Source organism: Macaca fascicularis, chromosome 5 (assembly GCF_037993035.2).
Source record: "Macaca fascicularis isolate 582-1 chromosome 5, T2T-MFA8v1.1".
NCBI classification, from domain to species: domain Eukaryota; kingdom Metazoa; phylum Chordata; class Mammalia; order Primates; family Cercopithecidae; genus Macaca; species Macaca fascicularis.
The window spans coordinates 91511151-91533321 of NC_088379.1; the positions used below are offsets into that span (position 1 = coordinate 91511151).

The 22171-nt window shown below is 35.1% G+C and overlaps 1 protein-coding gene across 9 annotated transcripts in view; it reads left to right on the forward strand.

Moving 5' to 3' along the window:
* The window catches only part of ARHGAP24 (Rho GTPase activating protein 24), a 520693-nt gene that overhangs the window by 487885 nt on the left and 10637 nt on the right, over positions 1 to 22171 (forward strand). For all 9 annotated transcript variants that reach the window (XM_005555334.4, XM_074040041.1, XM_065544555.2 and 6 more), the window contains 3 exons: positions 2146 to 2278; positions 5034 to 5107; positions 7689 to 7810. In XM_005555334.4, the coding sequence (XP_005555391.3) occupies positions 2146 to 2278; positions 5034 to 5107; positions 7689 to 7810 (329 nt within the window). The remainder of the gene's footprint in view (positions 1 to 2145; positions 2279 to 5033; positions 5108 to 7688; positions 7811 to 22171) is intronic.

Below are 22171 nucleotides of genomic sequence, written 5' to 3' on the forward strand. Positions count from 1 at the left end.
TCTTCTGCAGTGTTTATCAGTTCAGAATTTTAGAAAGAAAAATATATATTTATTTAATTATCAAGAAGATACAATTAACTAGTTAAAACAAGCCCTTTCAGATAACCTCCATCATTTTAACATCTATAAAACAGTTGACAATATGCCTGTTCTGAGAGACTCCAATGTCAAAATGGAAAACCTCAGCCCTTACCCTGAAGGAGGCGAAGTCCTATGGTCCATGAGGTTGCTGCCTACTGCACAGACCTTACCTGTTTCCATTCTGGGCTCTGACCTTCTTAGCCTTTGTCAATTCTTCAAGGACAGGAGACTTCCTCCCACTTTAGGCTGTTTTTCTCCCTTGCTTTGATCAGAAATGCCTTCTTCTGTCCTTAGACACCCTTCAGATCTTGGCTCAAACATCATTTTCTCAGAGAAGCCCTCGAAATCCTGTCTTGTTATTAGATGGTATGCAATAATTTTCCATATTTCTACTCACCTTATTTTGTAATCACATACTTGCCTTATTATCAGCTTAATATCTGCTGTCTTGACTAGACTACAAGTCGTGAGCAGGCTGGAATAATACCTTTTTTATTTAAACCCTTGGGGTCCTAGGCCTTGTGTTTTCTATAATGTCCATTAGGAGTAGATGTGCAGTAAATAGCTGATGAAATCAACCCATGGGATTTCACGGGTTTGAAACTGAGAACTGAGAAGCCCATTGTCTCAGCTCATATAATTTCGTAAAGTGGGCTCTGCTTCCATGCTGCCACTGGGATAAGAGAATATTCACTGAGGCAGGAAACCCCACTGCCTGCATCCCAGCTCCTCAGAGCACACCTCTCTGGGGACATGTCACTTCCTGCAGCACAGCTTGGGAGTGAGGTAAAAAATTCCCTGGATTGTTCGCTACCACTCTTCCCGGTTCACAGGAATCAACTCTCCTTTCACACTTTTGCTTATTCTCCCCGGAGATACAAAAAACAAAACGACTTCGCCCACACAAATAAAAACTCTATTCTTCCTGTCTTTGCTATCATCCATCTTCATGGATTAACAGGAAATATAAGATACAGAAGACAAAATATAAATTAATATTTTAGTAAGTTATTTAGTAAGTTATCTTGCCACTCACACTCAGCAGAGGATACAAATAAATTATTCAAGTTATGTAAAGGACATTAAGTTTTTATTGTTTATTTTCATAGCATTTCTCTTCTTTTCTAGAACACTCTAAGGATTCCCAGCTATCTTAGAATATTAGACAAACAATTATGCTTAGAATCAATCATTTTCAAAATGAGCTCTGTTAAAAATGTATAGCATGTCACACTAAGCTTCGAGTATCTATAGGCAAACACCAACACTTTCTCAAAAATGAGTTCAACATTTTGAGAGATGAGTGGGAATTTAGTAATTCATTTTTATATTGAATACACACATATACTCATCTATAGATTTGGTATTTTTTGTAAATTTTATTACAATATATTTTATTTCAGATCTAATATATTCTCATTGTTTTCTTAAGTTAACACCTTTGCTCACTATCAAATACACACAAAGAAAAATGCTTGAATGTTCAAACCACAGAGGATTCTTTAATTTTTTTTTATTTTTATGGGTACGTAGTCGGTGTGTATATTTATGGGGTACATGAGATATTGTGATACAGGCCTATAATGTGTAATAATCACATCAGGGTAAATGGGCTATGTATCATCTCAAACATTCATCATATCTTTCTGTTATAAGCATTCTAATTATACTGTTTTAGTTATTTTTAAATGTACAATAAATTATTGTTGACTGCAGTCACCCTGTTTTGCTATCAAATACTAGATCTTATACATTCTACCTTGCTATATTTTGTACCCATTAACCATCCCCACTCCCACCCCACCCACCCACACACACATACACTTATCCCTCCCAGCCTCTGGTAACCATCATTCCACCTTTACACTGAGGATTCTGTAGATCTTTCTAGGCCTTCTTCTCCCCACCTAATACACATCACATAAATGAGTGCTCTCTGAAAACTGGGTTGATTCATTCCATTGCCAACTTGGATGGAATTCTAACTCTTGGACTCTTGAAAAAAATAAATAGAATGGTATGAAGTTTACTCCAAAGAATATCTTCACACTTCTATCTCCACAGCAACACAGATGTACACACGGTGGCATCACTTCTTAAGCTGTACCTCCGAGAACTTCCAGAACCAGTTATTCCTTATGCGAAGTATGAAGATTTTTTGTCATGTGCCAAACTGCTCAGCAAGGAAGAGGAAGTGGTAGGTTGATGCATTTATTTCCAAATAAGCTTTCGTTTGGAATTTTTATGTGTGTTCTTAGTCTTAAATCTGTAAATTTCCATTGCCCTATCCCAGTGTTATTCTCCACTATCCTTTGCATTGACCTCACACACACTGAGACTTTCCAAATACAGCTCAAGTACCATTTCTGATCCCCTCTCTGATCAAAAAAAGAAATATAGCTGAATAAATTAAATCAGCACGGCATGCCACTTTATTTCCCTAAATGGTAAATGCAATGCTATGTCAGGCCACACATCACACACAAAAAAGTGACTGCTGTGTCTCATAATCTTTTAATTGTGTGAACACAAACCACTTCAAACAGTGGCTTGTATACAAAAAATCCTACCTACTGTTTCTTTAAACGGATTGGTAAGGTATAATTTTTATGCTATACAATTGCCCATTTAAAATGTATAATTCAGTGTTTTTTAGTATATTCTCAGAGTTGTGCAACTCTGAGATATTATGTTATCACCAAAATCTAATTTCAGAATATTTGCAATATTTTTATTGCCTCAAAATAAACCTCATACCCTCCCTTAATTCTGCTTTTTCCCCAGTTCTTGGCAACTACTAATCTATTTTCTGTCCCTAAAGATTTGCCTATTCTGGACATTCCTTATAAATGGAGTCATTCAATGTTTGTATGTGTGTGTGTGTGTGTGTGTGTGTGTGTGTGCACGATTGGCTTCTTTCACTGTTTTCAAAGTTTACTCATTTTGTGCCACTTATCAGTATATCATTCATTTTAATTCTAAACAATGTTCCATTATTCATCCATTCATTGGACAGACCTGTGGGTGTTTTTTTTTGTTGTTTGTTTTTTTCATTATTTGGCTATTATGAATAATGTTGTTGTGAACATCCATGTACAAAGTTTGGCATGGACCTATGTTTTTATTTCTCTTAAGTGTATGCCTAGAAGGTAGAATTATTGGGCCATATGTAGCTCTGTGTTTTTCAAAAGGCCTCCAACATTTTACATTCCCATCAGCAATGAGTGCAGATTCTGATTTCTTCAAATCTTTGCCATCGCTTGTTACCTGTCTTTTTTATCCTAGCCATCCTAACATGAGTAAAGTCGTCTCATCGAAGGTTGAATGACATTTCCCTGATGGCTAATGATGCTGAACATCTTTTCATGTACTTATTGGATATTAGTATATTTTCTTTGGAGAAATATCTATTCCGATTATTTCCCCATTTTCAATTGGGTTATTTGCCTTATTATTAATAGTATTGAGTTGTAAGAGTTTATATAGTTTAGATATATGTCCCTTATAAATATGATTTTTAAGTATTTTCTCACATTCTGTGCATTGTCTCTTCATTTTATTGATGGTGTCCTTTGAAACACAAAAGTTGTACATTTTGATGAAGTCAAATTTATCTATTTTTAATCATTTGTGGTTTTGTGTCATATCTAAGAAGACTTTGCTTAATACAAGGTCACAAAGAGTTACTCCTGTATTTTCTTCTAAGAATTCTATAGCCTCAGCTTTTACATTTAGAACTATGATTCACTTTGAGTTCATTTTTGTTTTTGGTGTGAGGAAAGGAACAAACTTAATTCTTCTTCGTGTGGATATACAATTGTCCCACCACCATTTGTAAAACACTATTCTTTACCCCATTAGATTTTTTTTGGCACTCATGTCAAAAACTGCTGCCTATATATATATATAGAGAGAGAGAGAGATGGAGTCTCACTCTGTCACCCAGGCTGGAGTGCAGTGGCGCGATCTCAGCTCACTGCAAGCTCTGCCTCCTGGGTTCGCCATTCTCCTGCCTCAGCCTCCCAAGTAGCTGGGACTATAGGTGCCCGCCACAACTCCCAGCTAAATTTTTTTTTTTTTTTTTTTTTTTTTGTATTTTTAGTAGAGATGGGGTTTCACCGTGTTAGCCAGCATGGTCTTGATGTCCTGACCTCATGATCGGCCCACCTCAGCCTCTCAAAGTGCTGGGATTACAGGCGTGAGCCACCGCACCCGGCCTAACTGCTGCCTGTTTTTATAAATGCAGTTTTATTCCATTTGTTAAATAATATTGTCTGTGGCTGCTTTTGCACTACAACAGAAGAGTTGAGTGGTTGCAAACAGAGACCATTTGTCCCATAAAGCCTCAAATATTTACTATCTGGACCTTTATGGGCAGAAGAAGAAAGTAAATTACATTATCCATTGGCTTTTCTGGTATCATTTACATTTTAGGGGAAGTCATACAATGAGAAGAACCATATAAATTAGTCCCTTGTGAAATTTCCAGAAAGATCTCGTTTTTCAATTATCCTCCCTCCCCAAATGATGTATCCTAAACCTGACCAGCTCTGAAAGACTTTCGTCAGTAGATGTGTTTATCTATGATCTACACATGCTAAAACTGGGAAGGATGCTCACTACATAGTTTACTTTTCTTCAAATAATATTATTAATAAATGAGCTTATCTTCTCTTTTCAGTCAATTGCGAACAAATGTTAAAAATGATAAATAGCTTTACTTGAATCTGTTTCTCCACAAATAGTACTTATGGAGATATTTTAAATGCTGGTACATATTTGAAAACATTTCTAAAATATTCACTGTGATAGTGGTAAGTGCTCGGGACAAGATCTTTCACTGATAACATATGAAACTAATTTTTTAAAAAAATTATATGGCCATTTCCACTTGCTTTAATTCTAAGGTGAACATGTAGAAAGATAACATTTATTTTCTTCTTTGTACTCAGGGTGTTAAGGAATTAGCAAAGCAGGTGAAGAGTTTGCCAGTGGTAAATTACAACCTCCTCAAGTATATTTGCAGGTAAGAACTGTCCTAACGACGAATGTAAACAACACAAGACATATTTAGCCTGATATTAATTTGTGTTTGACAATGAATAAAATCACTCAACTACTTTGAGCCCTAGTGTTGGCCTCTGTAAAATTAAAAGGTTGGACAAGGTGATCTCAAAGGCTTCTTTGAGCATTAAATTGCTTGATTTTGAAATTTAATGTTTCTGAAGTTTCTCTTGCCTCTACACACTAAAGATTTGTTGTTCTGAACATCAATCAAGTTGTTTGTACTGTTTCAGGAGTGGCGTTGTTTAGGAAAAGAAGCATGCCACCTTGGCATGAGAAAGATCTGCATGGGAGCCAAGATTGTGCCATTGACTAGTTGCCTGTCTTTATGCAATTCTCTTATTCTTTCTGAGTCTCAGGGTCCTAATAGGTAAAATGGTAATTAAAACATGTATTTCACATAGTTGTTTTAAAAATTGAATTATAGTTTAAGTGATTAATATATAGTAAGCATTCAATAAATGTTATTTTCTTTCTACTTCTTTCCCATCTCAGGTTTCATCAAAAAGACGTTTGTAACTGAATTCTGTTAGAAAAGTAATTGTGCCTGAAAAATGTACCTCTCAATGTATAACTCAAGGCCTCAAATGGGATATGCCATGTATGTGCCCCTGTTTAAGGAACCAAATATGCAAAATTGAAACAGTATAAATTTAAATAGAGAGTGATGATTGGCACAAGTCACTGCAGGGTGTCTTACATGGTAGCTTCCCAGTCCATTTTAAAATAAAATTCAAAGTTTTAATTGAGTGCAGTGCAGCATTTATGTATGTGTTTGGTGTTATGATTAGGTAAGTGTTCAAGGGACTAGGAACTATGAAGTCTAAGACTAATATCAGACATTTTGGTGTTAATTGTCAATGTAACTGAGTAGAAATTCCAAATCCTCCCACAATAAGTTCCTCTAGTGATGGTTATACTTAGAAGCAAACAGGACCTTGGGTTCCAGAATTTGAAATAGCAGGAAATTATGCCACTGATAGCTTAGATGTATTAATATGGAAGCTTATAATCCAAAGATTTTGAACTAATTCAAGTTATTCTAGTGGGTGAGACAGAGATTACATTCTCCTTAAGTAAAAGGGATGAAAAAGTTTATTTGGAACCATATTGTAAGTCTTTATCTCCACAATAGAAATGCCTAACCTTGCTTGAAAGATTTAAGCAGATTTTTAATTTCAGGTATTTTAAATAAGAAATGCTAGTTTGACTTTTAGCCTTCAGTGTTACTGTAGTTTAGGCTGTATCACAGTAGTGAATGTGTGGAAATAGGCACCTTTTTAAAAAGTGTTGATATAGTAGTTAAGGGTATGGCCTCTGGTGTCACATCCTCTGGTGGGTTCAAATCTTAGCTTTCCCCCTTACTAACTCTGTCTTTGGAGAAGATTCCCCCCTCTGGTACCACATGACTCTCATCTGTAAAACAGAGACAGTAATGGTACCTACCTCAGAGAGATGCTTTGAGAATTTAATATATTAGCACCATGACTGACACATACTAGTACTATATAAATATGTTATTTTAATTGTTCATTATTTCCTCTTTATCTCATCAGTACAATTAGCAAGCCATGAAATTATAGAAACTCTTGTATAAATGAAGAGGAGGTGAGGAATGAAGAAATGCTGAAAGATTATGAAAACAATCTCTCCTACTATTTCATGCCTCTTACTTTTTAGCACCTAATAAATAGAAACAGTTTGCATTTGCAATGTTTTATATAATTAGAACTGTGTTTTAATTTCTACTGTATTTTGTTTCTCTCTCTCTCTCTCTTTTTGTTCCCGAGACAGAGTTTCACTCTTGCCCCCCAGGCTGGAGTGCAATGGTGCAATCTTGGCTCACTGCAACCTGCACCTCCCAAATTCAAGCGATTCTCCTGCTTCAGCCTCTCAAGTAGCTGGGATTACAGGCGCCCGCCACTGTGCCGAGCTAGATTTTTTATTTTTTTTAATTAGAAATGGGGTTTCACCATGTGTTGGCCAGGCTGGTCTCGAACTCCTGACCTCAAGTGATCCACCTGCCTTGGCCTCCCAAAGTGCTGGGATTACAGGTGTGAGCCACCATGCCCGGCCTGTATTTTATCTCATTTCTTAATATACTATAATTTTGAAGCTCACAAATTACTCCACAAAGAGGGTTAATTCCTCTTCTCTAAAATAAGGCATCCTACCAGCTGATCTTATCTACAGTCCTCTAATTGAATATAGATACAAATTATTACTTTATTAAGGGATTAGAAGGGAATCAACATTGTTGACTCTCAAGTCCCTGTTAGTATTGTTCAAACACACCTGTTCCTTTGATTGACAGAGGAAATCAAAGCAGGCCAGGCCAAGACAGATAGTTGATATGATACATAAAGTTTGATCCTTCTTAATTTGCAATATGTTTGAGTGAGAGATGTGTGAACATCCAAATAATTCTGTCTCCATAGTCATCTTTGAACATACTTTAGTTTGTAAATTTTCTAATGATTGATTTTTCTTCCACTGGCAAATTTGATCCCATTGTGTTTCGATCATATGCTTATACGCCATAGGTTCTTGGATGAAGTACAGTCCTACTCGGGAGTTAACAAAATGAGTGTGCAGAACTTGGCAACTGTCTTTGGTCCTAACATCCTGCGCCCCAAAGTGGAAGATCCTTTGACTATCATGGAGGGTAAGTAAATGATTGTCTTACACCCTCATCAAAAGAAGCAGCAATTATCTCTTCATTGGCCAGAATCTACTCCCCTCTGAGCAAACCAAGGTAATAAATGAATACATGGCAACTCCATTTATTAACTGAAGTTCTTTAAACATAAAATCTTCCTTTGAAGAGTCAGGTATTTTTTGTTTGTGTTTACTAAACATAAAATGTATTAAATGCCTCTTCATTAGCCTTACAAGAATAAATGAAACCTTCATAAATCATACATAAAGTATTCAAGAACTGAAAAATACTACCTCACTTTGTGAGTTCAATACAATTTTCAGAAAATTCAAAAAGTTATTATTTTCAGTTAATATACATTTTTCTTAATTTTGATTTTATTTGACTGACTTAAAGAGGGAAAAATGTTTTTTTATAAGACAATGCTGCTTGTCTATTTGTAGGTTAAAACATGAAGGAATTTTTGTTATTCAAATTACAAAGTGTCTCAATTATTTTCAACAATGAACTGCGCTTTGTTTTTTTCTAGCAGGCCTAGGTGCTCTGTGTCATTAATAGCACCATTGTTTGCTGCAAACTGGACTAATTTATGATTTCAGAACTTAATAGGAAAAAGGGAAAGGGAAACAATAATTATTTTTAGATTCACTCTGGGTTTATTTAGTCTAGAATAAAATGTCCCCCTCAGTTGCCTGGATTTTACTACCTGATACTGTTCCTTTCCTTAAAATTTCAATGTTTTCATTTCTTTCGATCTTGTGTGTGAGAAAAAAAGCTTTTGCATGTCTGCCTAACATCAGTTTAATTTCCTTTGTTAAACACCAAGGGCAATATAAGTTGAACATCAGATTTTTGGCAATGAGATAGTTCAGAAAACTTAATTTCTACCTGAAGAGTCTAGCAGACATTAGAAAATATGAAATCTGAAGCTGCAAGAAGCTTGGAGATACATTGGTCCATTGTTTTTTGAAATCTTTATTATAAATTAAAATACATGCAATACATAAAACCACCACCACACACACACCCGCACACACACACAAACATACTCACATACTCACATCTTAATGAATTATATAAAACAAGTACTCTAGAAATAGCTATCTAGTTAAAAAAATAGAACTTTTCCTGGCATCCCCAAAACTCTTCCTGTGTCCTGACCCAATCCCAGCGTCTGTCATCCTAATATCCAGACTTTTATAGCAATTTCTGTGTGTTTCTTTGTAGTTTTATCACCCAAATGGACTTCCCAGATATTACATTTAAGTTTCCTATTCCTTTACTTGATAGCTTTTAAGAATTTTTTAATATACAGCATCCCCTATAACTTGCCATTTGAAAAATCATGTTATTTCACTTGTAGAGTTTCCCATAGTCTGGATTTGTTGATTCATGGATTTGTTGATTCATGGTGCAGTGTAATATATTAATAGTTCTCTGCTCTCTGCATTTTCTACAAGTTAGGACCTGGATAAAATCCATGTTTTATCTTCTTGGCATGACCTTTGATTGTGTTGTGCCCTTTAATCGGGAGACACATAATGTCACTTTATCTCTCTTTTTGTGAACTTAACAAAATTCCTAAAACTATTAATTCGCTGGAAGCTGAAATGCTGATATTGTAATTATGTGTTTTTTTCAACTCATTACTGTGGTAAAACACACGTAACATAAAATGTATCATCTTAACCATTTCAAGTTCACAGTTCAGCAACATTCAGTACCTTTACATTGTCTTGCAACCATCAACACGATCTGTCTCCAGAGCTGTTTTTATGTTACAAAACTGAAATTCCCTACCCATTAAACAAGAACTCCCCTTTCTCTCTCCCCCAGGCCCTGGCAACTACCCTTCTGCTTTCAGTTTCTATGAATTTGTCTACTCTGGGTACCTCATATACTTGTTATCATAGTGTATTTGTCTTGTTTTGACTGGTTTATTTCACTTAGCATAATGTCCTCAAGGTTCACCCATATGGCAGTATTTTAATTTTTAAGTTAATAATTGGAACACTTTTAGAAAATTTCTTCTCATCTACTACTTAGGAACCCAATGGTAACTTTAAAAGGCAAGATAAATACTGCTTGAGTCTTTCCCTTTACTTACCAGTTTTTAAAGCACATGAACAGATTTTTTAACTCCTTTAAAAGTGAGTGTTATTTTCTTTGTCTTCCCAGTATACATATTATTGTGAATATTTTTAAAATATCATTATAAGGTCATGTATTAAAATCAATTTGCTTGGTCAATACATTGTAATTACTGTCCTTCATTGAATCTCAAATTTTCCCATCTTTGGCCAGTGGAAGCATCTTCAAGTTGTCTTCTTAGTTCTTTTGACATGGCCTTCCTAGTTTGGGGTGGTAGCTATTTTTCTTTTTAGTATGACAGGATTTCTTAGGCTCATATATTTTATACCTCAAACCTGGAATCAGTCAATTTCCAAAAAACTCCTGACTTCTTTTAGTGGGGAAATGATATTTCAAGGCAAACTAGATGCTTAGTGCCAGTGGTGCTCGTTGCTACTGGCTTGGTCATTGTTTCTAGACATTTTAGTTGGCAGAGCTAGTAGATATGAATGCACACTACACAAGTACATATTACATGCATAATAAACATATATACATATTTACCTATTAAAGAAATAGTGCCTCACAAGTTCACATTAGTTACAATTCAAAATTGTAACTACAGGGTTTTTATTTATTCATTTCTCTTTACAGTTTTATTCCCTTTCTTCCAAGGAATCTTGGTTTGCAAAGACACCGAGGATAACAGAATTAGAACATCTCATAATTAATAATTTGCTCTATAACTCATCACACACAGTAGTCTCAGAATAACAATACCAACACCAGTGACGTTACTGCAAAATTCTTTACATGTGCTCTTTTAATCCTCCTTTTATTCTTTTAATATTTATACTATATGCTGTTAGAATATATACCCATTATACACTATACCCTCTCCATTTTAGTCCTCATTTAATCTTTGGTGATATGTATATAAATCTATCCACTTAATGTTCACTACTGGTCCTTGTATTGATGTCTTTCCAGCCTAGAGATTCTCAAAATGTAGTACTCAGATAACTAGGGGCCCCAGAGATGCATTCAGGAGGTCCATGGGCTCAAATATATTTTCATAATAATATGAAGATGCTGTTGCCCTTTCACTGTGTTGACATTTGCACAAGTGGTGCTAAAGCAGTGACGGCTACAGCAGCTGACACTTTAGTATGAATCAAGGCAGTGCCACCAAACCCCATTAGCACCATATTCTTCATCACCACGCATTTACAGTACGGAATAAAATGCCAATTTTACTTAAGAATGTTCTTGCTGAACAGTAAAAACTATTAATTGCATTAAATAATCAACCTTAAGAACACATTTCTTTAATATTAGGGTGGAGAGACGGCTGTCTGTACAAAGCACTTCTGCATACTGCTTCTAAAAGTAACAGAATGATCAGCTCAAGGGGAAGCATTTGTGTGATATTTGAGCAGCACTAACTGCTTTTTCTTGGAACTCCATTTTTATTTGAAAGAACAACTGACAAACTACAAGTTATTCAGACTAGAGCATTTAGCAGACACATTCTCAAAAATGAACTAAACATTTCACTTCAAGAAATACAGCTGTCAGTGTGTTGCCATTGACAAAATTTAAACTTGCATGTGAAAAATTTGCATTTAAAACCTTGAGCTTGACAGCTTCCTAAATTCCTAAGCACTTTTCTAGTGAGATTAGTGTTGATATTAACAAATACATCTTGGATACTATAGAAATACGTGTGTAAGAATTTGGAGGATTAGCGTAACTCAGTGAATTTTCCAAATGGCATGTTGTCACAACGCCGTGCGTGTGAAGGATCCATTCAGGTTAACTTTTCTGACTTCACAGAGCTCAATCTCTTTTTTCACATCTTATTAAAAAATATGGCATCTTGCTTCCTGAGATATCCTGGCTTTATTGCCTTCTTGATTTTTGTTGCTCTTTCTTCCTGTTCTTTCATTTCTGTTGTCCTAGTCCTTCTCAATTTTCACCTCTCTCCTAGCAGTATCCCCTCCTTGCAAAATGCTGTCTGCAAGGGAGTCCTGGCTGGTCAGTGTGGAGAGATCTTAGGGGCTGGATGTCTGACTCCTTCAGACCTTGCCACTGGCCACCTCTATTGGACTAGGTACAATCCCTCCCAATTTTAGCCTCTCTTCTTAAATTAACTCTTTGCATTTTCCAGTGAATATCTATGTGGCGCTTTGGGGATATTGTATTTCCAGGCCCATCAGAGTCCCCATTGCTCCTCTCTCCTTCCCTCTACAGAGACACTGACATCATGCAGGCCTTGTGGAAATGAGGATTTGTCTCCACCAACATATATTTGGGGATTTGGGGAGATACCCTGTCAGCTAGTGTTTTGGAAATGTTGCCCATGAGTTTTGGCTTTGCTATCCAGTTGCTCTGTTTTTATTTGAGGATTTCAGGAGCTCCAATACTGTGCTACCATCATCTTCCTAGAAGTCAGTGTTTTTGTTGTTGTTATTCTTTAAACTCTTGTTGCGTATCTTGTTATTTGAGGAGAAATCTTTTAAAAATTGCGTAGTGCCTCCTTTGTGGGTAAGAAACCTGATACCCAATGAGAAAAGTAAATTCTCTAAATACACCAATAATTGTGTAAGGGATAGGTGCACAAGTAGACAAATAAGTTTGTTTGTTTCTTTTTCTTTAAGTACAGGAAAAAATGGAGAAGCAAAATAATCCCATCTGTTATCATAATTTGTTGGGGGTCACGGGGAGGTCTCCATTCCCTGGGAGTGTAGTTGTTTCATTTTACCCAGGATCAATCAGGCCCCAGAAGAAACCAGCTCACAGCAACCAAACTTTCAGGAGACCTCACTGAGCACATAAACCACCTAGCCACATCCTGGCCCAGTCTTCAGCATGAGTCAGTATTTAAAGAAAAAGTGTTCTTGCATCCAAAAATAATTAAAAACAAGTTAGATGTTTATTGTGTCTCTAGAGAAAATACTAAATCTGACTGCATTCTTAATGCATAGAAAGTTGTTTTTTGGTGTTTTTTTTTTTAACTTTTTTAAAATTCTATTTTAAGTTCTGGGGTACATGTGCAGGATGTGCAGGTTTGTTACATAGGTATGTGTGCCATGGTGATTTGTGAGCCTGTCAACCCATCACCTAGGTATTAAACCCAGCATCCATTAACTATATTTCCTGATGCTTTCCCTCCCCACCTTCCCCCAACAAACACCAGTGTGTGTTGTTCCCCTTCGTATGTCCATATGTTCACATTGTTCAGCTCCCACTTGTGAGTGAGAACATGTGGTGGTTGGTTTTCTGTTCCTGCATTAGTTTGCTGAGTATAATGGCTTCCAGCTCCATCCATGTCCCTGCAAAGGACATGATCTTGTTTCTTCTTATGGCATGGCTGCAAAATATTCCATGGTGTATATGTACCACATTTTCTTTATACAGTCTGTCATTGATGGACATTTGGGTTGATTCCATGTCTTTGCTTTTGTGAATAGTGCTGCAATGAACATATGTGTGCATGTATCTTTATAACAGAATTATTTATATTCCTTTGAGTATATACCCAGTAAGGGGATTGCTGGGTCAAATGGTATTTCTGGTTCTAGATCTTTGAGGAATCACCACACGGTCTTCCACAATGGTTGAACTAATTTACATTCCCACCAACAGCATAAAAGTGTTCCTATTTCTCTGCATCCTTGCCAGCATCTATTGTTTCTTGACTTTTTAATAAACACCATTCTGACTGACATGAGATGGCATCTCATTGGAACTTAAACAAATTTACAAGAAAAAAACCAAAACCAACCCCATTAAAAGTGGGCAAAAAGACATGAACAGACACTTCTCAAAAGAAGACATTTATGCAGCCAACAAACTTACTTCAAAAAACTCATCATCACTGATCATTAGAGAAATGCAAATCAAAACTACAATAAGAAAGTTGTTTTAAAGTACTCTGTTATTGTCTGCCCTGCTCTCAAAACTCTCCCAAATCCATTCCATGCAGTGTCTCTCAAAACTCTCCCAAATCCACCCATGCAAGGTCTCTTGTCTTCCTCTGCCCTTCCTCATTCTCTGAATCTACTCATTTTCTTACTTCCACAAATAAGTTTCTCCTGTTTTCTTATTCATTCTCCTGATTTATATAAAATTAGACTTGGATGCCATATCTGAGGGTAGAATTAACTTTTCACAATAATAATCTTTTAAAATATATTTTAATTAATCATTCAATAAATATTCATTAAGCAACTACTTTATGCAATACTCACCAGTAAGCCTGGGAATGCAAAGATGAATAAGGAAAAGTTTTGCCCTACAGGAACTTATAGCCTTGCCTAGTTGCAGATTTGAACCGCTAAACATTCAAGTATAGTATGAAAAATGTTATATACAGGATATGTCAAAGGGCTATGAGATCAAAAAGTAGGGAATTATGGTATTTTTCTTAGAGGTCAGGGGAACCATCACAGATGGGACATTTAAACAGTTATTCCACCAGAAAAAGATATAAAGATTGGTAAGAGAGTGAGTATCTTAGTCCACTGGGGTCACTGTAACAGAACACCATAGACTGGGTAGCTTGTAAAGAACAGAAATGTATTACTCACAGTTCTGAAGTCTGGGAAGTCCAAGATTGAGGCGCCAGCAGATAGGTATCTGGTGAGAACCCATTTCCTGGTTCACATACAGCTGTTTACTTGCTGTGTCCTCACATAGCTGAAGGGGTGGAGGAACTCTCTGAGAGCTCTTTTAGGCGGGTACTAATCTTATTTATGAGGGCTCCTCACCCCCGTGACCTAGTTATCTCCCAAAGGCCTTACCTCCTAATATCATCACACTGGGGGTTAGGATTTCAAAATATGAATTTGGTTGGGGACACAAACATTCAGTGTTTAGGAGTAAGAAAGATCACAGTGCATCCAAGTGAAAAATTTGGTAAGGTCAATGATATCAGGGCATATAGGGAAGACTGGTGAAAGAATGGCTGGAAAGACTTTTCACAATATTTTCAAGGCCTTATAGACCATTCTGCATTCAGGAATCTTTGATAACTATTGAGCAAGAGCATGTTGAGATTGGATTTTTTGTTTTAGAAAAGCAATTCCTTTCTATTTTCAAGATGTAGTCTAGCTCTGTCACTCAGGCTGGAGTGCAGTGGCACGATCTCAGACACTGCAACCTCCACCTCCCAGGTTCATGCGATCCTCCTGCCTTAGCCTCCTGAGTAGCCAGGTTTACAGGCACCCACCACCACACCTGTTTAATTTTTGTATTTTTAGTAAAGATGAGGTTTCACCATGTTGGCCAGGCTGTTCTCAAACTCCTGACCTCAGGTGATCCACCCACCTTGGCCTCCCAAAATGCTGGGATTAGAGGCATGAACCACCATGCCCAGCCAGAATAGTAACTCTTATACCCAAAGGAATATAAACATCCTATTATAAAGACACATGTATGTGTATGTTCATTGCAGCACTATTCACAATAGCAAGGATGTGGAATCAACCTAAATGCCCATCAATGATAGACTGGGTAAAGAAAATGTGGGACATGTACACCATGGAATACTGTGTAGCCATACAAATAAACAAGAGCATGTCCTTTGCAGGGACATGGATGGAGCTGGAGGCCATTATCCTCAGCAAATTAACATAGGAACAGAAAACCAAATACCTCATGTTCTCACTTATAGGTGGGTGCTAAAGGATGAGAACACATGGACAGAGGAAGGGGAACAACACACACTGGGGCCTATTGGAGGGCGGATGATGGGAAGAGGGAGAGGATCAGGAGAAATAACTGACGGGTACTAGGCTTAATACCTGGGCAATGAAATAATCTGTGCAACAAACCCTCATGACACAAGTTTACTTGTGTAACAAACCTGCACTTATACCCCGAATTAAAATAAAAGTTTTAAAAAGGAAAAGTAACTCTGGTAGCTCTGGGGATTGGCTGAAGAAGAGAGGTAGTGATCAGACTGCAGACAGGCATTATCTCTCACAGGCTCTGACTTCTGAGATCAAATTTGTATTTGTGCTCATGCCTCCTAGTCATTTGCTGTGCATTTTATACATGCACAATTACAATTCAACCAAATATGCTCTACAGCTGAAGTAACCCCTGAGATACAATAGGTGTTTGCAGCATTAGCCTGATCTGAGTGAGTGTGATCCAAATGAGATGGTTTTATCTCCCAAAAGTGCTTTTATTCTTCTTTCAACAGTAGGCCGGAGTAAAAACTGCACAGGTTGGAAAATGAACCTTACATATTTACTAACCCATAATAGTTATTTCTATTTTCTTTTCTTATTTTGCTAGATGTTTAAGTGAATGAAGCTCATTATTCTTGGCTATTAACATACTATTTGCAGTCAACTGACATGAATTCTATTGAAAAACATGGAGACTGCTTTATTTTTAAAAATACTCTCTTTTAAAATTATCTTTTACTTGAAAAATTCTCTATACATTCCTTGCCATTACTCTCCTTCTTGCTACCATTCAAATATTGATGTAGCCGTTAATGATATCCTTGCTATATAAGCATATCCATATCTATATAACAGATACGTGCTTTCAAGGAAACCTTTAGAATGTTTTTTCACCAGTATTTAAAACTACTGACAAATAATATTGCATTCTGCTTCTTGTCTCGATGAAGGAATAGAGATTGTTCAAATTAAACAACTAGAAAACCAGAAAACTGTATGAAGCAGCAGTTTTTAGACACTGAACAATGGGCAATACATGCCTATGATTCATAAGAGAAGGAAAACCAATGAGCGGAACCCAGTTATTGCCTCAGATTACTACTGGGAGGCAGTTTTCACATTGTATCACAGGAAAGAAAAATGCACACAAAGTCCAGGTATTGCTGAGCTGAAGAGAGTAAGATCAGACAATGAGAGGCCCAAGGGAGCTAGAATTTGGGGGAGTAGAAAACAGAGAAGAGAGAACTAGACATAGAGCATCCAGAAATCTACGGAGGGTAGATGAGAACTGATTTATGTTTGCATGAGAGGACACTACAGAAGACTTGAGGGAATTTGCCAGAGATCCATAGTCTGAACAATTTCTGGGCCTCAAAGTAGGCTTGAAATAATTTGTCTTTCCCACAGAAAGAGTGCAAAGTCCTGATAATGAGGCATTGTGTAGAATTCTCATAAAGGTATTACCTTAGTGGTAAGACTTAAATTATGGATTAGACCTCACAAATTTTAAAGCAACTTTTAAATGATCCAATGGGTGCACAGGGAGGAAGGGAAGGATGAATACCAGGAGCATAAGGAATTTTTAGGACAGTGAAACTATTCGGTATGATGCTGGAATGACGGGTACATGACGTTATGTATTTGTCAAAACTCATAGAACATACAACACAAAAAGTGATCCCTAATGTAAACTATGAATTTTAGTTAATGATAATGTATCAATATGGGCTCATCAAGTGTATCAAATATACCACATTAATGCTAGATGTTAATAAAAGGGGAAACTGTGTTTTAAAAGGTGGTGGAGAGGAGGTATATAGGAACCCTCTGTACTTTCTTCTCAATTTTTCTGTGCACCTAAAACTGCTCTAAAAATTAAAGCCCATTAACATATAATAAATATGATTCAGCTGATCCCCAGATGCTTCACTCTGTGCCAGAACGAAGTCCAACACATCTAGAATATATATTTTTTTTCAAAATTCAGTCACCAACCGTATAAAGCCCTCAGTGTTTTCTATACAATTAAAAACTACAAGGCATGCAAAGAGTCATAAAAATATGAGCTGTAACCAGGACATAAAATAGCTAATAGAAAAAGACCCAAATGTGATTGAGTCATTTCTGATAGCAGACAAGGATATTATTATATTCTGTAAATATGTTCAAGAAGGTAAAGCAAAATGTAACATGACAAAGAGATAAATCAAATATATTTTTAAAGTTCAAGTAGAATTTCTAAGGATGAAAATTATTACTTAAGTGAATATTACACTTGAGATTAATAGCAAGTTAGGAGAAAACTTACAAAGAATAAATTCATAGTTATAAAAACTTTGTCTTTATAAGAGAAACTATCACGAAGCACAGAGGAAAAATACTCATTTTTTTCACAGAATTGATGAAAATTACAAACACAAAGAACACAGAAGCTCAGAATTAATGTAAAGGGAGCCACACAAAAGCACATCCTAAACTGCTGAGAACCACTTTAAGAGAAAAGCTTAGGAGCAGACTGAGGAACTGAGGACACATTACACACAGAAGAACAAAGAGAAATGTTGCGGAAGATTTCTTGTTAGAAATTATATAACTAAAAGACATGGATCAAAACCTTTAAAGTACTGAAAAAAATCTATTAACCTAGATTTCTATGTCCAGTGGATATATTTAAATATTTTTCAAATATAAAAAGGAGCTAAGGGCATTTTGAGAGAAAGAAAATAAATCTGTGAGTAAATTCATCACTGACGGTCTTGCACTATAAGAAATGTTAAATGGTTGTTGTGGCAGAAGGAATATGAATCCAGATAGACACATATGCACACAGATGAATGAAGAGTATTACACAGGAATAATATGTGAGTTAATATAAAATAATATTTTTCCTATTATTAATCTCATTAAAAGATAACCTATTGCATAAAGCAAAACGAAGATAATGTAATGTGGGACACATAATATATACAGAAGTGAAATGTATGATAATGACAGAATAAAACACAGAAAATGGAAGCAAACAGATGAAAGTGGACTAGTGTAAGGCTTTTAATCTGTACGCAAAGTGTTGCAATATTATTTAAAGGTAGACCATAATAAATTAAATATGAATATTATAAACATAGAACAACCACTAAAAATAAAATGAAGTATTAGCTTATAAGCCAACAATAAAGATAAAATGGAATGTTATATAATAATTAACATTTTTTTAAAGTACTTGAAAAAAATAAAAGAGGAGCGATTATCAGATGCAACAAGTAGAAAAAAATACCATGAAGACAGAATTAAACCCAACCATATCAATAATTACATTAAATCTTAATGCCTTATATATTCCAGTCTAAAGGCAGAGAAAAATAAAAATTCAACACCCAACTCTATACTGTATACACATCATTTAAAATATAAATATACAGGTATGTTTAAAAACTAAATGAAAAGAAAAAATTGTACCAAGTTTGTGTGATGCAAATAAAGTAGTGCTTAGAGGAAAATTCATAAAATTATGGACTTATGTCAGAAAGAATAAAGACCTAAAATTAATTATCTAAGTTTCCTTTTCAGGGAGCTGCAAAAAGAAGAGCTAATTTAAACCAGAGAAAACAGAGGCAAGGAGTAATAAAGATAAGAACAAAAATCAATAAAATAGAGAACAAAAACAATCTAGAAAACCAGTGAAACCAAGAGCTGGTTTGTTAAAAAGATCATTAAAATTGGTAAACTGCTCATCGTACTGATCAGAAAAGAAAAAACAAAGTTACATTACCTATATCAGGTTTAACAGAAGTGACCTACCAAAGATCTTACAGATGTTAAAATAACCATAAGGGACTATTATGAACAACTTTTTGCCAAGAAATTTGTCAATGGAGGTGAAATGTTCAAGTTCCTTAAAAGATACAAACCAAAGCTCACTCAAGATTAGAAAGAAGGAAAGAAACTGAGACTAGTAAAGCAATTGAATTTGTAATTAAAAACATTCCCACAAAAACAAAAACACCTCTAACTTAAATTTACTGGTGAATTCTAACAAACGTATAAAGAAGAAATTATGTTAATTGTGTACAGACTTTTTCAGAAAAAAAGAGGTAGAGGGAATTCTTGCCAGCTACTTTTATGAGGCCAATGTTGCTCTGATATCAAAACAGATAAAGACATTACAAGAAAAGAGAAATACAGAATAATATCCCTCATGAATATAGACATATGAATCCTAAACAAAACCTTACTGGATTGACTTCACCATATAAAAAGGATAATAAATCAGCACCAGTGGGATTTATCCCAGGAAGATAGGTTGGTTAGCCATATAAAATCAATCAATGTAATTCACTGTATTAATACACCACTTTAAGATACAAAAAAAACATCGTGGATGCAGATAAAAAAATTTTAAAGTTTCTCAAATTAACAAAGGTTATCTCAGAAAAATGTAGTTAAAATACCATAGTTAATGATAAAAGACCAAGTACTTTTCCTCTAAGATCAGGTTTAAGGTAAGTTTACCTTATCACACCACTTCCATTGTACTGGAAATCTTAGCCAGTAATAATAAATAAAAGGTATAAAATTGGAAAGGAATATGTAAAACAGTCAACATGAACAGTCAACATGAACTTCTATGTAGAAAATTCTATGTAATTGTCAAATAAAACTAATATAACTAATATGCAAATATGTAAAGATCACATAATGCAAAGTCAATTTATAAAACTTTATTTCTATATACTACATTGGACAAGTAGAAATTGAAATAAAAATTATTATTTAGAACAACACTCATAAATTTAAAATATTTAGGCAGAAATTTAAGAAAGCATGTATAAGACACACTCTGAAAACTACTAAACATTAACAAACAAATAAGAACTACATAAATGGGGAAATATACCCTGCTCATGTATTAGAATACTCAGTATTATTAAGCTATTAATTTTTCCAAAATTGACCTATAGTTTCAATATAATTGTCACAAAAATATTCCACCAGAATTTTTATTTGTAGAGATTGACAATCTGATTATAAGTTTTACAGAGAAGTAAAAGCTATCTAGAATAGCCCAAACAATTTGAAAGGAAATAACAGAGTTGAATATACACAACTTGATTTCAAGACTTAGTATAAAGCCACACATAATTAAAAGTATGGTATTGATATAAAGATGGACACACAGATCAATGAAATAGAACAGATAGTCCAGAAATATGTGTAGTCATTTGATTTTTGATCAATATACCATGGTATTTCAATGGAAAGGGGATGGTCATTTCCCCAAATGATGCTGGAACAATTTCATAGCCCTAAAAAATATAAATAAATTACCTCAATCCTTACCTCACATCACACACAAAAAACTTGTAATGGATCACAGACCCTAATGTAGGAGTTAAAAGTATAAGATATATAGAAGAAAATATTTTTAAAGACATCTTATGACCTTGTGCTAGTCAACACTTAGGACACAAAAGGCTCTAACTATAAAATTATTTTTTTAAAAAATTATTTAGTAAGTTGGACTTTGTCAACATTGACACTTTTCAAAAAGTCAAGCCTTTTTGGAAGTGGGGACTACATTTGCAGGTTGCATATCTGATAAATAACTTGTTTTAAGGATATGTAAAGAACTCATGCAAAACAAGACAGTCAACTCAATGAAAAAAAATGGCAAAAGATTTGAAATATACACATCATCAAAGAAGATACACAAATAGCAAATAATACACAGAAGGATGCTCAGCGTCTTTAGTCATTAGAAAAACTAAAATGTAAACCATAATAAGATGTCTCTACACATTTCTTACCAAGTGTAAAGTTAAGACTGAAAATATACCAAGTTTGGCTGGTAGAAATACAAAATGTTAGAGCCAATTCACAAAAGAATTAGGTAGGTTCTTATTAACTTAAATATGCAGTAACCATAAAACCCAGCAGAGTCATGTGCTAAACGTTTACCCAAGGAAAAAGAAAACATATGTTCACCCAAGACTTGGAGTCAAATGTTCATGTCGACTTTACTCATATTAGCCCCAAACTGAAAACAGGCCAATTCTCCATCAACTAGTGAATAGATAAATTGTGGCACATCTACAGCAAGTAATACTATTTGACAATAAAAAAAACGAACTGCTACATGTAACAACACAAATAAATGTCATAATTATTATACTAAGTGGAAAATACCTAGATATGAAAGTCTACATACTGTATTATTCCATTTATATGAAATTGTAAAAAAGGCAAAACTATAGAGACAGAAAGCGTATAAAGGATGCTATGAGCCAGAGTTAGGAGGAGGGAACTGACTCCAAAGAGGCTTAAGTGTCATTTTTCTATATCATGATTAGGTGGTATTTTCAGGAGTATATACATTTGTCAAAAATCATCAGGTATCTTACAGATATCTTCAAACATGCAAAATGACACATGTACAAAGTTATTCATTGCAAAAAATACAAATTGAAACTATATTGCACAGAATACTGTCATTTGCATGTATTTTTGCATTTATATATTATATTTAAAGTCCCTAGGTTTTTAAAAGAAAAATGAAATTTTTAGCCAATGCTTATGATGGAAAGTGCCAATTATGTGGTAT